This window comes from Trachurus japonicus, chromosome 18, assembly GCF_045865225.1.
Source record: "Trachurus japonicus isolate A0001 chromosome 18, Traja_1.0".
Lineage (NCBI taxonomy): Eukaryota > Metazoa > Chordata > Actinopteri > Carangiformes > Carangidae > Trachurus > Trachurus japonicus.
Genome location: NC_140924.1, coordinates 31,874,241 through 31,891,244, shown reverse-complemented (window position 1 = coordinate 31,891,244; position 17,004 = coordinate 31,874,241). Strand labels below are relative to the sequence as shown.

General features: G+C 43.6%; 1 protein-coding gene across 10 annotated transcripts in view; it reads right to left on the bottom strand.

The window, feature by feature from the left end:
* The window catches only part of LOC146969645 (adhesion G protein-coupled receptor L3), a 208,633-nt gene that overhangs the window by 138,804 nt on the left and 52,825 nt on the right, over nucleotides 1-17,004 (bottom strand). For all 10 annotated transcript variants that reach the window (XM_085760140.1, XM_085760145.1, XM_085760146.1 and 7 more), the window contains exon 3: nucleotides 9,736-9,949. In XM_085760140.1, the coding sequence (XP_085616266.1) occupies nucleotides 9,736-9,949 (214 nt within the window). The remainder of the gene's footprint in view (nucleotides 1-9,735; nucleotides 9,950-17,004) is intronic.

Sequence of the window (17,004 nt, the reverse complement as noted above, 5' to 3'; positions counted from 1 at the left end):
GGCTTGGTTTGCAGTCAATCCGCTGCTCTTTTATCAGCATCTCCTGAGAGATACCAATCCGCCTCATATGGGGAGATGTCCTTAAACATTTCCCATTTGCCACCCTGGGATTCCTCTTTCCCGACTAATCACCACCGTGGTCTTGTACGGCCACGTCTGGAGACCCGGGTCGGCCGGATAGGCAGCCAGCTTGAAATTTACAGCAACTAATTGGCCTAAATTAAGTGCGGCATGTTCTTATCGAGGAGGACTGGAGTAGGGTTAGAGGCAGGAAGCGGCTGAAAAATGAGACAGGATAATGAATGTCGGGTGATGTCATCTAATGCAGGGGAAGAATAGAATGTGGAAGATATAAACCTCCTTGATTTGAAAAGTCTTTATGGAAAAGAGGGCAGGAGGGAGTCGTGCACAGATGGAAAGGCAGTTTAAACTCCTACAGCTAATCCAACAAAATTCAAAATGTGTTTATTATCAATTTGCATGTTTGCTCTATAGCAAAAGAGAGTCTTTATCTCCTCTTCCTGTCAAAGCTCTTATTAATATCCTTTTGCATATTAACGCTGGCTGCAAAAAAACCCACCCACCATTCTCTGTTTGTTCATACTATTACAACAGGCAGTTGTCCCCCTGCTGCGCTCATCGGTCATGTTTTTGTTCTGTAATTGTCAGGTGCTCAACACATAATTGTATCATGGAAAAACAGCCTCCAACCAAGAGTAAGCAAGACAAACCAATGAATCCTGCATAAACAGGGAGAGGTGGGGTAGGGGGGTGGGCTGGGAGAAAAAGCTCGGAGCCAGGACCTCGGCGAAACTCTGCTGTGTGATTGATGCAAAATGCGCTCTCAATATAATATAATATATGCTGTTAAGTGCGTGCATATGCTTTGTATTTCTAATTTGGTTAGCCCAGTAGGAATCAAATCCCTAAAAGTAGCAGCGGTTGTGGATCATTCCTTATAATTAAGGACCACAGAGCCCCCTTTATTAAAATCTGCGTATTAGAGCCATTAATATAGAGCAGCAGCACCTGTGTGATATTTGCACTTCCAACATTAAGTCATGCATTAATTCATCCGCCATCTCATTGTTTGGGGAGTTAAATGTTTATGCAAACCTCGACTTTAAACAAGGGAGGCCACTTGTGGCTGGGCTTTGGGGGTCATGCATGAACAATGACGGTATTACTCTCACATCTGCTCAGCATGATAAGCTCGCTCTTCCCATCAACGGCAGCTGTCTATTTGCTTATATTAAAGACTGTGGTGAATGAAGGAAGAAAGCAGAATTACTGGTTTCACCTCCACCAGCCAGTCAGGTTGCAGGAAATATACAGTCACACAATCTCCCCCCTTTTGTGCTACAGTGTTAAATAATGGCCAGAGGTGCGGAACATTATGATTTCACAGTGAAATTGACCTTTGACCTTTTGGCTATAAAATGTCATCACTTCATCATTTCATCCCATTAGAGATTAGTGTTCAATTGTGTTGTAATTAGCGCAAGAATTCCTGAGTTATGGTCCAAAAAACGTGTTGAATGATGTAACAGTGACCTCTGACCCTAACCAGTTCTTCCTCAAGTGCGGAGTGAATGTTTGACACCAGATGAAATGAAATTCCCAGTGGGAGTTGAACACTGAACATCCTTTAAACTGAAGGGAGTCACTTGCACAACGGTCACACGTGTCCATATATCCTGACATTCTGGTTTTAATGTAGGCTTCCTGTGAAAACAATAATAAAATAAATCTCTGTTATCGCTGCGATAACATCGATGATGTCGTAGTGATGTCATCAGAGTTACCTCAGCTTTTTTTTTTTTCATTTTCATTACTGACCTTTGAAACACACTATCCAGAGTTGGAGAAGACATAATACGTCTGTTTTTCCAACCAGAGTTATACTCCTTGTGATGACTTCTGTTGATCTTTAATGAAAAACGACAGATAATCAACAGAGACCTTCTTTACAACGCGTTCCTGTACCTACAACCTCAACATCCAGATGACACAGTGTGAAATTATTTGTACTATCCCGTCTGCGCGCTGTCAAACATTTCATTCTTTTATGGTATTTTCTTTGATGTCAAAACATACAGAACAAGTTAAACCATCCATTTGATCCACATTTCATCACTTTATGCTAAAAAACAAGACGACAGATATGAAGAGGATAGGGGAAGCAGATGGTCGTGTTCTCATATGTACCTCGCCACCCTCAGTGCTGCGGGCACGTGAGGACAGGTGGACACGTGCTTGTGTCTTTTAAGCTGTTAGGAAATACAACAACCCAGTCTGGTACTTTTTTTTTGCATATTCTGTGTATGATTAACACTTAGCTTGAATCACTCATCTCAACTTGTTCCATGACTTAAATAGGGAAATTTAATATTAAAACTGTGGAAAAAGAGCACGACTCCCTCCCCTGATTTCCATACCATCGTATTTTTGGCAGCTGACCTCCGCTTTTTTTTTCACTCTCTCTGTTCTTCCATAGAAACCTACGCCCCCCCTTGACATCCTGCTTTAGATGAGAGGATTTAAATGAAGAAGGGGATTCTTCAGCTAATCCTTCTCCCTTGCTCAAACAAACATCTCATCAAATCCTTCAACTCTGAAATAAGGTCAAAAGCCAAGGATAATGAGAACTGGAACGTATGGGAAAGATCATCTGCAAAGGAGAAAGGATCCTCCCATCTGCTTCTCCCTCCTTATCCCTCAATCACTCTTGTCCCTCTGTCAGCACATGTTTTCATCCGACAGGGAGGGGCAAAGTCATTTGTCTCGATGAAGAAAATAACGGCTCAGGATGCATTTGTTTTGTGCGTCCGCGTCATTAACAGGAAGGTTGTCAAATGTCAACTGTCAGAGTGCCATCAGGTTCATATCACAGGTGGCATCCGTTTAGCTTTATCGTCCTCACGAGACTCATCAAGCTGTTGCGTCCATTAACCTTCATCATTAGCGTTGCGCGCGATCACGAGACGCCAGACGACAAAAATATCTTCCTCTCTTCTTTGCTCCTCGAAAATGACAAGTTTGATGACACAGCGGCGTAGCGGTGGTGAATTCCCAGAGAGACCGCAGAAACAAAATTAAAGTGATAGAAAAGCATGAGGTGAGGCTGGGCGGGCAGGAACAAGAATGTGTCTATGTGTTGATTTGGGGCGTGTTGGGTATAGGGGAGGTGTTGTGCTCCTTCCCGACCTGCTTTTCTCCTTCAGGGGTCATGCACAAGCCTGACACAATGCTATCAGCTGTCCCTTAAGGTGCCCGCCCAAGCCTCCTGCGATATAAGGTGATATATAGCTTTGATATAGCCTGTAATTACTGGCCGTGAAGGCCACACCGCCGTCGGGGAAAGAAAAAAAGGGGAACACAAAAAAAAAAAAATGGGAGGGGAGAGACAAAGGAGGCTCTGATGAGAAAAGGGTCAGTGTTGTTTTGATAGCACGAGTGTCCAGCCTCTCCAGCGATTTCACACAGTAGGAAGTGGCACTAGATCTGTACTACATGTGTTGGAGAGAGGTGCATTCGACAGACGATTCGCCTCCCAAAACAATACGTTCCAGAAATATCCCAAGAGGGAGGAGGCTGTGATTACAAAAACACAAGTCTACAGTGCATGTACACAGACCCCATAGCTTTTTTTTTTTCACATTTTGTAATGTTGCAGCTTTATCCTGAAATCACCATGGAATTCATTTTGCCCATCATCAATCTAGACTGCAAGATGATTGAAAAGGAAAAACTCAAGTCTGACAATGACAGTTTTTCGTTGAGACGCCTTTGGCAGCGGTCGCAACCTTCCAGCTGTGCAGAGGGTGTGACGCGGCGACCTTCGTGCCTCTGGATTTGCGGATTTTCTGACATTCTTCTCCGCGGATCCTCTCTGTCAGGTCAGACCGAGGCCATCAACCATTTTCAGGTCTCTCCAGAGGTGTTCGATTGGGTTCGAGTCAGGGCTCAGGCCTGGGTCTCTTCAAGGTCATCCAGAAGAGTCCCCCTCCTGTGTTATTTTGGCTTTGTGCTTCGGGGTCATTGTCCTGTTGGAAGGTGAATCTCCAGCAGGTGATGAGACATGTTTAGATCTGAGGCCAAACTGTTCACTCTTGGTTTAATCAGAACAGAGAGCCGTGTCCATTACTGTCTGAAAGTCCTTCAGCTCTTTCTTTTTTATGCAAACTCCAATCAGCTATCATGTCTCTTTCACTGAGGAGAGGCTTCCGTCTGGCCACTCAGGCCCAGATTGGTGGAGTGCTGCAGTGATGGTTGTCCTTCTGGAAGTTTCCCCATCTCCACACGGGATCTCTGGAGCTCAGCCAGAGTGACCACTGAGCTCTTGGTCATCTCTCTTACAAAGGCCCTTTTCCTCCCCGAGTGCTTAGTTTGCTCTAGGAAAACACTCATCGCAGAGCATCGAGTGCCGGCTGATGTGGGGAAGAAATGAATTTAAATCATTTTAGCACAAGGCTGCCGTGTAACAACGTGAATTGCCTCCATTGCGCCCTGTTTACAGTGTAAATGGCTTTAAATTGTGCAATATCAATCTTTGCTGGTTTCAATTACATCATTAGCCTCAATGGATCTTACAGCACGGCACCACCTGTAGGCGACGATATTTATCCCGAGGCAGTTTCTGCACGGCCGTGATGTTTGCAGCAAAAAAAGGTGGGACGGCTAATGAGAGAGAGCCATTAGTTTCACCCTGTAACAGCGTGGTGCGAGACAACCGTCACTTTGAGATGCAACGCTGCACTCACAAGCTCAGTGGCGCGCTGATCGCTGGCATACCAGACGCACGGGATGTGCTCACTTATAAAAACTGTAATGGAACCACCCACCTGGCCCTGAAAGCGGCCCGGCTCGAAGCTGTAGAAGTGGGACAAAGTGGAAACAGGTATAGCTCTTGGGTTTGATAGATGACTATCAATGGAGTGTTCTTAGTAGCTGGGGGGAGACTAAATGTGTATTGACAGTTCGCGAGAGCCGGTGACATGACTGGGCATTTACTGGTGATGGATGCAAAATCTGGCACAGAGACTAAGCCGGCAGCAGCTTGGCTCGTCTTCAGACGGGATGTGAATGCTAACTAAAAGGCTTGCCAGTCACCACGACTTAACCGGTGCCCACAGGAGAGGCAGGTGGTGCACAGGCTAGAGGAGAAAAAAAAAGAGAGCGGGCTAGAGTCCCACAAGAGTCAAATACTATCAGTGCATTCACAAGCGTGCTAATTCTATTAAGGTAATGCTCAGATTATTACACACTCTAACCAGTTTATTATTTTCTTTGTCAAATTAAGACTGAAATTAGATTAGATTAGCTGCCAATCTTTGGATTGACAGCTGTGTCTCAGTGATACAGCCTACTTCATGCTGAATGTTCAAATTTAGCAGTGAGAATGAAAGAAATCAACATGTTTCACCGCGTTATACCAAAGGGAAATGAATGAATTCTCAATCAATCAAAGTGTAACTTTAAAATTTTGATGCCTATTAACCTTCACAAAGAAGGGAGGATAAGGTTTTCTAAAAATATAAAATTTAATTTGGGGCACAGTTTTCATTTCCTTATGGTGGGCCCTCATTTGTAAATGGCACGTACTCTGGTCACCTTCAAGTAAGATTCGAGTCAAATTGTCAGAACAGGTTTTCCGGCTTGTCATCAGCCCACTGTGAGGGTGTTAGGTCCCTTCTGCTCCTGGAGGGGCCACAAGTACAAACATGAGTGAGCCCCAGTCCTATCAAAAACCATTAACGTTTACAAGATGTCTCGCAGATTGCATCACTCAAAATTTTAACACGAGCGGATCAGATGGGGGGATCTCAGGGCCCGCAGACATTCACCAGAGACGTCACTGTTAACAAGGTGCACACCGGTGTCTCTCATAGAGCCTGACTCCACTAGAATGATAATATTGGTCAATATCAGCTTGATGAAAATAGTATTCAGCTTGGAGAAAAGATTGTTGGCAACACTGAGAGTGTGCTGCATAAAATATAGAAACCAACAAAACAAAATGAGTCCTCTGACACTTCCGTGTTCCTGCCCTGTTAGTGTGAACGCTACAATAAGTGTAACAGTGTACAAATCCAGCCTTCCTTTGCCTGTTCTAGGAGACACACTGCACCCATCCTTCGTGTCCTCCCGTATTCCAAGATTCTTTGCGTGCCATTAGTATCCGCCACCTAGCATGCTAGCTATCGTAACATTAAAGGGATAGTTCACCCAAAATTCAAATTTCACTCATTATCTACTCACCCTCAGAGTCCTCTGTCCCTTCTCTGAGTTACGGAGGGATCCGCGCAGCAGTATTTGTCCATATAATGGTTGTCAATGGATACCAACTTTCTTCGTCCAAAAAGACACACCAAAAAACATCCAAATACCTCCATACTGCTCGTCTGTAATGTCCCTCTTGTATTGAAGCCCCGACATGAGATATTGTTCCGCCGGTGCAAATCACGAGAGATTTGAGCAGTGAACCGAGACACTGGGAGCTTCCGCTACAAACAAGCTTAAAATATAGACTTATTTAATTTTTTTCGGAACAATTTCTCATGTCGGGGCTTCAATACAAGATGGACATTACAGACTAGCAGTATGGAGGTATTTGGATGTTTTTTGGTGTGTCTTTTTGGACGAAGAAAGTTGGTATCCATTGACAACCATTATATGGACAAATACTGCTGCACGGACCCCCCCGTAACTCAGAGAAGGAACGGAGGACTCTGAAAATTCTCACAGCTCTTAGTTGACATGAGGGTGAGTAGATAATGAGTGAAATTTGAATTTTGGGTGAACTATCCCTTTAAGGGATCCCCTTTACGCTATAGCCACGGCAGCCTTGCTCTGGGGCCGACTTGGAGTGGTGGTTGCACGCTGAGCAGGGCCTCACTGGCCGTGTAGCCTGAGATGAGGAGCTGAGTAGCCATTGGAAATGTAAAAAAAAACTTTCAAATGTTTAATGTTAGGACATGAGTGCTTTCGGATGCAATCAGAAAATGCTCTGAAGGCTGGACCATCCCATATACCCATGGCTGACGTGGCCGTTGGAGGTGCCTCCGAAGCCGTTGCCTCTGTAGACCACCAATTGGGACACAGCTATTATACAGCTATAATTAAGAGGGTAAAGTACTGTACGTGTTTATGCCGTTATAAAAACAGCAAGCATTTGTGTGTCATAGCTAACACTGCTAGTTAGCACTGCTGGCCCATTTATGTTCATTCATCACTGCCAACCACACAAAAAGATGAGTGAAGTCTGTCCATTTCCTGCGTTCCTATTGTTTTCTATAGCCTACTACAACACAGCCTATCAGAAATTACCCGAGCAATCATGGAAGCCACAATTATTGGGGAAATCAGGTTACTGCAAACGATGTAAATGCTTTAATCACACAATTTACATAGTTTGAGCCGTTTCCAGTGATTGAGCTATAGTGTGCATGCAAATCCACTGCATAATGAGTAGACAGGAGACAGGAAAGTGTGAGATTAGAGAGGAAAATCCAGTTCAGATATTAATGAAAAAGCTCCATTTTATCACTGCTGATATCGAGTCATTGGAGATTATAAAGCAGACAAGCTACTGAAGAAAAAAAAAAAGAAGTTTCACTGACTGTGTAATAAATTAAATAATTACAAAGCGATAAACACTGGTGTACAGACTACAAATGTGATCAAAGTAAGTTCATTGTCATTTAAAAAGAGGAAGCAACATCTAAATGTCAAATACACAGAGTCACATTTTTATGCTGCATTAACATCTGCTTCATCTTAAGTTCAAATAAGCTTGTTTCTGTTTTTTACTCTCATTTTCTTTTTAGCTCTAATGAGCAAGTACCTAGCAACGGCCCTGACAGCCCGACAATGAAATGGTCGGGGGTGGCGTTCGTTTGTTGTGCTAACCTCTGCATGATAATGGGTAGCCGTGTTGCTACTTTCCACAGCGGCAAAAATATCTCTGAATCCTCTCCCTCCCTCCCTCCCTCCCTCCCCTGCCCACCTATTCTCAATTCATCCCACCCACACCCTCCATCCACTTAGCAACTTCCTCTCCCAAGACAAAGTGCTCCGGCTCTGAATCGGGGTTGTGGTTACCTTTTAGCATCAGTGAAAAGCCTCGGTAGCAACGAGATGCTAATAAGACGTGCTTTTCCCTGCTACTTTATGTTAGTTTTGTGTTCTTGACAGAAGCAGACCCGTTGATTCATTCCTGCAGGGATTTTTTAGTCTGAGTGGGCGGCTGGAGAACAAGGGAGCCACGGGGTGCATCAATTATCTGACAACATGTTTCAAACTAGCCCCCTCTTTCTTTTTTTTTTCTCTTTAACTATCAGCTGCTTTTCACACAGCTGATTATCTGAAGTCTATGGTAGCAAACTGCAAAGCCAAGAGCAATTGTTTGATAAAGTCCAAAGGTCCATTAGTATTCTGAAAGTCCAATGTGGAACTAAAGCTTTGGAAATAAAAAAAGAGGTGGACATATGTTAAGCTTTGGAAATAAAAGGAGGTAGACAAACGTTAGCGCCAAAGAGCAATTTAGATAAAGTCTATTCCTTCTGAATGCTCAAGGGTGTTTTGACCTCAGAGGCATGAGAAACTGTATTCAGGATGATATCCACCAGAGGAGTACTGCAATATGTCAACAAAAGACGTTAAGATGGACTATACATACTGTATGTCCACTCCACACTCGCCTTGAGCTCTACTTTTTCTTCAATCAAGGCTACATGCTTTAAAATCCCTGAAACTTACGTATATATTAACTTAATGTTAGCAATCGATTACACAGCAAATGCCCAAGTATGGGAAGACTACAGTCGGTCTTCCCTGACGAATAGGTCCTCACGTTCCCGTTTGCGAACAACGGGAGCCATAACTCTGAAAACAAGGCTCATCGAGCACATTTTTATTTTGACAAATAACCGCTAATGTATTCACATCGTTTCAAATGAACATTGATTTGTGTCGGAGGGAATTTACGGCGGGTATAAGCCAGCGAGTGGCCAGGTTTGTGGAGAGGTTTACATGATTGAAGGTGTTCCGTTGCTCACCGGGATTCTTGACCCAATTAATCCAGAGCTGAGAATATGTTACTAAAGCACACACCTATCCACAGGAGGGCTTTTGTATTAATTTTTTTGAAACCACAAGTGGCTTCATTAACATCACCCCTATGTTTGTTTCTTTTCCATACTCTTAACAAATCTCAAAAGGCCAATCCTGATTTTTATGGCATGAAGACGGATCGGAGATACTGTGTGTTCTACATGTTAAACATCTAAATACATATTTCAAATACGTTTTTTTCATATGTTACATTTCCATCTTCTGGAAAGCGAAATGCAAAATCAATAGTTATTTGGTGAAGTAAACATGTCTCGAGGAGAAGCACATTTCATCCCACTTCAGCAGACCCCAGGTATGAATCACAGCATCTCTCATTAACTGAAGACTTGCTGATTATGTTTTCTTTAACAAACACAGCTACTTGACTCAATTACTCAACGGCATAAAGTGAATTTCGGTTTTAAGTGCGACTCTGAGTATGTCTGTGTGTGTGTACATATTCATGCATGCAAATATTCACTTTTCATTATTCTGAATGGAAGCCCAAACAACTCATTTAGTGTCACCGCTGACAGAGCTTTCAAAACGAATTAATAGCTGTTACTGTATCATTGATTAAACCCTTTACAGTGCATCGTAGCACACAAATAAAGTCCTTACCTTTGCGACATGATCTTGTATGCGTCTGGTAGGTAACACCTCGTATTCTCCATCTGCGCTGGGTCGGCGTCACAGATCTTATCGTCGGTGCGACCGTAGTTGGCGCTCTCGATCATGATGACGTCGGTGCCCGGGCAGCGCAGCTCGATGGGGTAGCCCTCGCACGACAGCTCCCTCCTCACCACTGCCATGGGGATGGGTGCTCGACTGAAGGCTGCAGAGCAATAAGAAAAAAAAGAAAAAAAAAAAAAGAATTATTTATATTCATTAATTCATTGCAAGATTTCTGCACTTAAGTATGAAAACCACTTCGTCTTGGAGCTTGGGTTAGGTCAGAGCCGACTAATAATAATAAAAAAAAAAACAATCTGAATATTCCTGCAGGAAAATACAAGAACAGATGGGAGGACCTGCAATCAAAAGGTCTGACTCTGAGACACACGAGGAGAGGTCGCCCACCCTGGTCTAGAGAGTGTGGGTGGATGGGATGCTGGTTTGTTTAGCGTGGGAGGATGAGCAATACCACAAGGGCTCTGGAGAGGTCAGAGTGTTGGAAAAAGAGAGTGTGAGACACAAATCAAACATAAGGAAATAGACATGGTGTTTGCATTCGGCTGTGAGACAATAAACATTCATTATATGGGCATCCAGCTGAAAAATTAGAGACACAGAGAAACACAGAGACATGTAAATTGCTTCAATTTCCCTTCAGACTGGATCAGAAGAGCCGCTTCGTTTATTGCATGTTAAGGTGACACGGTGCGTTTTGGTCGAGCTACACACACAGGCAGGAGGCAGAGGGTCAAAAGGTGCTTGTTGCCTCAAGCCAAAGCTGAGAGTCTATTTGGCAAAAAAATAAAATAAAAAATGTTTATTGCAGAGCCAAAACGGCCATGAGGGCTGGTGGGGCCGAGCGGCGGCGGCGGTCTGGACGTTGGTGCTTTCCCCTCTCCTTGACACAGACATGCACGCCCACACGTCTGCAGAGGCTCAAAGACCCCGTGCACCTGCAGCCCACCTCCCCCACCCCCACCCCCCAATGCATGACAGACTGGAGGAGTGTTTCGGTGTTTACAGCGGGAATAAAAAATGAGCGAGAAACGTAAACATTGGCCTGAGTGACTGTGGGAGCAGCGTGGCAGTTATAGATTTTTATAAACATCCTTTCAGACGAGTGTCAGGGCTGCGGCGGCCACTAGACGACATGCAGCACAGGCATTCATCAGGCAGACAGATGGAGAGAGAGAGAGTGTTTCCACATGTGAAAACAAGGCAAGGCCCTATCACCCAAAATCAATACAGTGATTGATTGTCACATTTGTGCACGAGATTCTCTGGCTCTCATCAATTCGTCGCGCCGAACGAATTAAAGAACTAATTTTACCTTCCAGGTTTATTGGAAACAATATTTCCACAAAGTCTGTTTACTGTATTTCAATCATATCACATGACCTTCACAGGCAGATGAGGTTTTCTCCACTGCAATGAAACTGTCGCTGTGATCATCTGTGTTTCCAAGGTCACCTGACTGAAAGCTCCAGAACAGCTGCCACATGCTCTTTGTGAAAACAGGCTTTATTACATCTCTTGCATTACATCACATTAGGTAACATTACAGATGCATGAACAGCAAGCAGCTTCAGCATCTGGGCCTAAATCTCCACTTACTTGCTTTTTCATGAGATTTTATCTGCATCCTGTTCGAGTGACCATTCGTTAACATGTAACTGCTTATCTCCTGCTTGTTAAAACTTAAAGGGATAGTTCAACATTTTGGCAAATTGGCCGATTGCCATAATCCCTATAGTTTTAGCAGTAGGTTTGTTACCTTTAATTGTCGGTGCAAGCTATTTTTAGGATGGCAGAGCAGAGCCGCAAGCTGCTCAGAGCTACGCTACGGAGGCTAATGGGATTTCTTGGTCTCCCTCATCAAACTCATCAAATACACAATCCAACAACTCCAAAACGCTCTGGTGGACAAGTTGTGACCTGCACATTCACCACACTATGAGATAATAACAGAACGTTACCAGACAGAGTTGTTTTAGAGGTAAATACAAAGACTGCTTGATGAAAAACTGCCCTCGACAGGAACACGCATCAGCGGTTTTGCATGAATTTACCTCTAAAACAACTCTGTCTGGTAACGTTCTGTTATTATCTCATAGCGTGGTGAATGTGCAGGTCACAACTTGTCCACCAGAGCGTTTTGGAGTTGTTGGATTGTGTATTTGATTAGTTTGATGAGGGAAACCAAGAAATCCCATGAGCCTCCGTAGTGTAGCTCTGAGCAGCTCGCGGCTCTGCTCCGCCATTCTAAAAATAGCTTGCACAGAGAATTAAAGGTAACAAACCTACTCCTATGACTATAGGGATTATGGCAATGGGGCAATTTGCCAAAATGCTGAACTGTCCCTTTAAGCATTTTATTAAAATGAGTGTTTTTGAATAAGGTCCACAACTTTACTGTTTCTATGGAAAATTCTTATGACCAACTACTGTGTATGCTACATGTGCATCATGCAACAGCACACAGACACAGTTAGTAAGGAGCTGTTAGCATTTAGCAACTAAGAGCTGGTTTTAGGAAACAAACTTAAACGTCTATAGACATGTGAACAATCCACAGTTTGCTGGCATTGCTTCATGTGCTGCCCATTGGTTGAACTGAGTTATGTGTAATAATCAGTTTGAGAACGGTTTTGTAATAGAGTCACATGTTTTACGAACTTTAAACATGGAGATTTCACCGTTGTACACCAGCTACCACATACTTCAGTAGAAAAAGAGAACTCTGCGGGTCCAGCTTGTCAATTTATATCCTTACAAAAATAAAATCACACAGAGTACACACAGAACATGTAATGGGTCTGTGGGATTGACACAGGTAGTCATTACACTGCATTTTCCTGCACTGTACATCCATGCCATTTTCCGTTTTCCAAATGTCAGGCACCACTTCTAAACTTTACCTGAAAGTAAACAAACACACACATAGGAGAAAACTCAAAGCCACACATTGAGGTGAGGCAACAATAAAAGCCCCCCCGTACCCCCCCGTCATCGTGTCATTTCAATTTGTCTCATAAATCATTCAAGCCCCAGCGCAGTAAAGCGCACTTGCCATTGAAACATCACAGAATGGAATAATTGTATTCAATTTGGTGATGAAAGCCATCAATTATCTTCCTCTTAATGGGAAGATTTATTCCGCCCCCTGAAAAGTGCTGGTCTGGATCACACCAAACTTCTTTGAAAGTGACAACAGCAGAGAAAGGGGATAACACAAGTTCACCTAGGCAGGTGCATTTCAATAAATGACAGAATAATTGACCGTCAATGAAAAAGACCAATCTTGCCTTTGTTCATTGATTCTCATGCTTTTGTTTGCAGGTTCTTTTTTTGTGTGTAGAAAAAACACACAAAAAACCCAATTAAATAGGGTCTTTTCTACAACCTTATATTGTGAAATTGATTAATTTGATCAATATGGTTTGCTATAAAATCAAACGGCTTGGAATTCGTCCATTAGGCTTTGTAACCCTGGAGCGAGGAGGGCTCAATCTTGCGTTCCCAAAAGAGGCATTAAGAGAAACATCAGAGTATAGCAACACAATGCTGTCAACATGGGCACCACCACGCAATCCCCTAATGTAAGCGGGCGGATGCATGCCAGTGATGTCTCGGATTACCCTGCTAGTCAACAACTTTAGCGTAATTACATTTGTGCCCGGAGGCGGTGATTGATAGGGCTCATATTCCTCGGATGCCAGAGACGGCATCCTGTCCCACTCACGGCCCGTATCGCTGTCCACCTGCACACATCATTGACGGAGCTATCCAAAATCGAAATACTCTTATTGAAAGTCCATCCTCTTATCTACGTTCCCGTGTTCTATTCACTTCCACCCGCTTCCTCGCTCTCCCAGCTAATACTGTACTTCAGAGGAGTATTTATATGCACTGCGTATCTCTTCTTCCTTTTTTCCCCCCCTCCACTGCAGATTCTCCCTGGATAATTCTTCGGAAAAGCACACTGCTGAATATGGGGGAAAATAAAGTAGTAGTAGTTTGGGTAAAGCAAAAAGCAAGCTGTAAGGGGTCAGGCCTGGATACTTCCATTACTTTTCACACCACAGAGCGCTGTTTTTTTTTTTTTTAATCATGATGCTCGCAGATGACAAAATTCATAAATGAATATTTCAAAAAACGCAATTACTCACCAAAAAAGGGCAACAGAAAGGTCAGAGAGAAAAATGGCCATTTGGAAAATGTCGCTGCCCCGCAGAGCTTTTAAAAATGGCTCCGAGGGGGGAAAAAATGCTCCGGAGTTTTGATTGTGGGTCTGTTAGTGGTGACACTGAGCAGTAACAGGAGAAACCCCTGACGTTTAAAAGCAGAGTTTACTCTAGGACCCGTTACCTTAACCCAAACCAGCAGGCAGAGAAGTGTCGATGTAGAGCAGAGTAACAGTGACATTTAAAAGTCATCATTAGTAACAAAACAGGGGCCTTAGGAGGGGAGGGTGGGTGGGGGGGCTTGTATTTCATTTCATCTCCCAAGAATATGTGTCAGAGAGAACAGTGTTAAGGTCAACCACCACCACACACAATAACAATGAGCCTGACTAAATGAGCCGCCGTCACTGGGATAAACAGATGTTGGGGAAGTGTGACAGCTCTCACCAACACACAAAAAAAAACCTTTTAGATCATTTTCATGCTTCAACTGTAGCTCAGACACAGCAGGTAATTTCCCAATAAATACTAATGCTCTGTGCAATTATAGTCAGTCTGGCAAAAAGCCAAATATGATGCCAGGGAAAAGAAATGTTTTGGATGTTAATGTGTGAGGAGACATCTTTTTTTTTTTTTAAACGGAGGCTGAGTTTTTGTAGAAGATGATACAAACTGAAAACTTTCTATGTGTGTGGGAGAAAGAGGTGGGGGGCTGCATTTAAATGAACTCTGACTTGGCTGAATTAATGGAGGATAGATGGAAGAGAGGGGAGGAGAAGGAGCAGGAGCTGATTCAACAGATCAAATGTCTTTTTTTTTTTTTCCAGTGAGAGTCTCTGGATGGGTACGGCCCCCAGCGCTAGTGATTAATTAGCACATGAATCTGGATGGCGTTATTTGATTAGACCAATGGGAGCCTGTCACACCCACTTCCTACTTTGAAACAAATGACATTTTCTGGGGAGTTGGGGAAAAAAAAAATATGGAAAATAAGTCACTTTGCAACGAGGGGGAGAAATCTTGTGAACTGCAACTTGGAAGAAAAGAAGAAAAAAAAAAGTAAAGCATTTTCAATAATGCATGAGGGATTATTTATCTTGAAGTGAGAAACAGTTCAGGCAAATTGTTCTCCCAAGTAAATTACGTTTACACATGGCCTAAGGCGAGCAAAATCTCAAAGGCTTCCGCACGGAGAGCAAAATTATCCAGGAACTGAACTGTCAAAGAACTCTGCAGATCGAGCATTTAAGAGAACGGCATCAATAAAACAACGTCGGTGCTGCATGAGGAGAATTTAAGGAACTTGGAAATCAGTGTGTGATCGCTCATACTGTATACCTTCCACTATACGAAGCCACTCTGACAACTTTTTTTGGGGAAAAAAAAGTGAAATAAGCTGTGTGACTGATACGTGCAGGTTTGATGACAGACAGCACCTCGGTAATGATGAATTCATGAGGAACGATCTTGACAAACTTCTCAAATCCACCTGATGGCTTGTGACACTTTGACCAACGATGCTGCTAAGCACAATTAGCATTACTCATTGTGACAGGCCCCAGATATCCATTCAACACAGGCCAATCAACCAGCCATTTGTTTTGCTTCCCGTTCGCGCTCGCTGACACACATTTTAACACATTAATTGGCAGCGCACCACGCACTTACAAATTCCAGCAGAGGGGAAGGGGAGGGGGGGGGCTAATGTGCAGTTTTTATTTTTTTTATTTTTTTCTCTTCTTTCTCGCAGGGCAACAACAACAACATGCGAATGCAGAGCTTCAAACTGCCAGTCAAACTGCCCATCATGCCTGGAGGGAAATTAGCACTTCAGTGTTAACAAATGAGCTCCGAGGGAGGACAAGATACTGTGCAGCCATAATAAACGGCTGCACCTTATTCCATCATGCTCCTCACAGTGTGAATATTAGATCTGCTTCTTTTTTTTTTTTTTTCATGAGAAGCTGCGTGCAACTTGAACCCGATGAAACTGACAAGATGGTATCATCACAGACTAGCGGTGTATCGCTCCTTCTCTTCCCCTCTGCAACAATGTATTGACACAGTGAAAGTTAATAACTGTGAAAGTTAATAAATTGGGTTTTGCGAGACGGGAGGAGGGGGAAATGTGCGGAGCGCAGCAACTTCCCTCTGTGATATAGTACTTCCAGCAGACAGTAACCTCATGTTTGCATATACACGAGTAACAAATACAAGTACCCTGCCATTACTCCATAAAGACTTGATTCACATACTCAGAACACAGGGGTGAAGTGTCTTTCCATCCACCAAGCACTTCCATTTAATTAATCGCTACTTCAATCCATTAAGTGCATGGCTGTGGTAAGAAAAAAAAAGCAGGGGAAGTGGGAATGGGAAACAAGTCGCCCCATCAAGGTCTTATGTTAAAAACCACTTCGGTGTGCAAATTACAACATTAGTTTCTTAGGTCAAATCCACTCCAGCTAAGGAGAAATGTGTGATTCCCATTCAGCGCCATTAAAGCAGATGAGCTGTATTGTTTTTAAAACTCAGCAGTTTTCACTGGGAATGTTGTATAGTGTGAAAAATACTGACTTTTGTGCAAACTTTTCCCAGTTCGTGCCTTGCTTGACGTGTAGCAGAGGGGTGTGTGTGTGTGTTCCCTGGGTTCTATCAACCAACTTCTGCTTTTCACATGGACCGAGCTAGAGTGTGAGAGTGTGTGTGAGTGTGTGATGCTGGCAGCTGCGGCTCCTGACAGCGAGCTGGGCTTTGTTCAGCTCCCGTCATGTCTGACATCGTTGTGCTGTTTCCTCCTCTTTCATTGCTTCCTCCCTCCTTCCCTCCTTCCCTCCCTCCCTCCCTCCCTCCTTCCCTCCCTCCTTCCCTCTCTTCCTCCCTCCTTCCTGAAACCCACCCACATGTGCCGGCATCACTCAAGGGAGCATCTCAGCCACGACTAATGCACCTTGCCCCCCTCCGCCCCCGACTGACCGTACACCGCCTCCTGGGCTAAAATGAACACAATCTCCCATCACACAAACACACG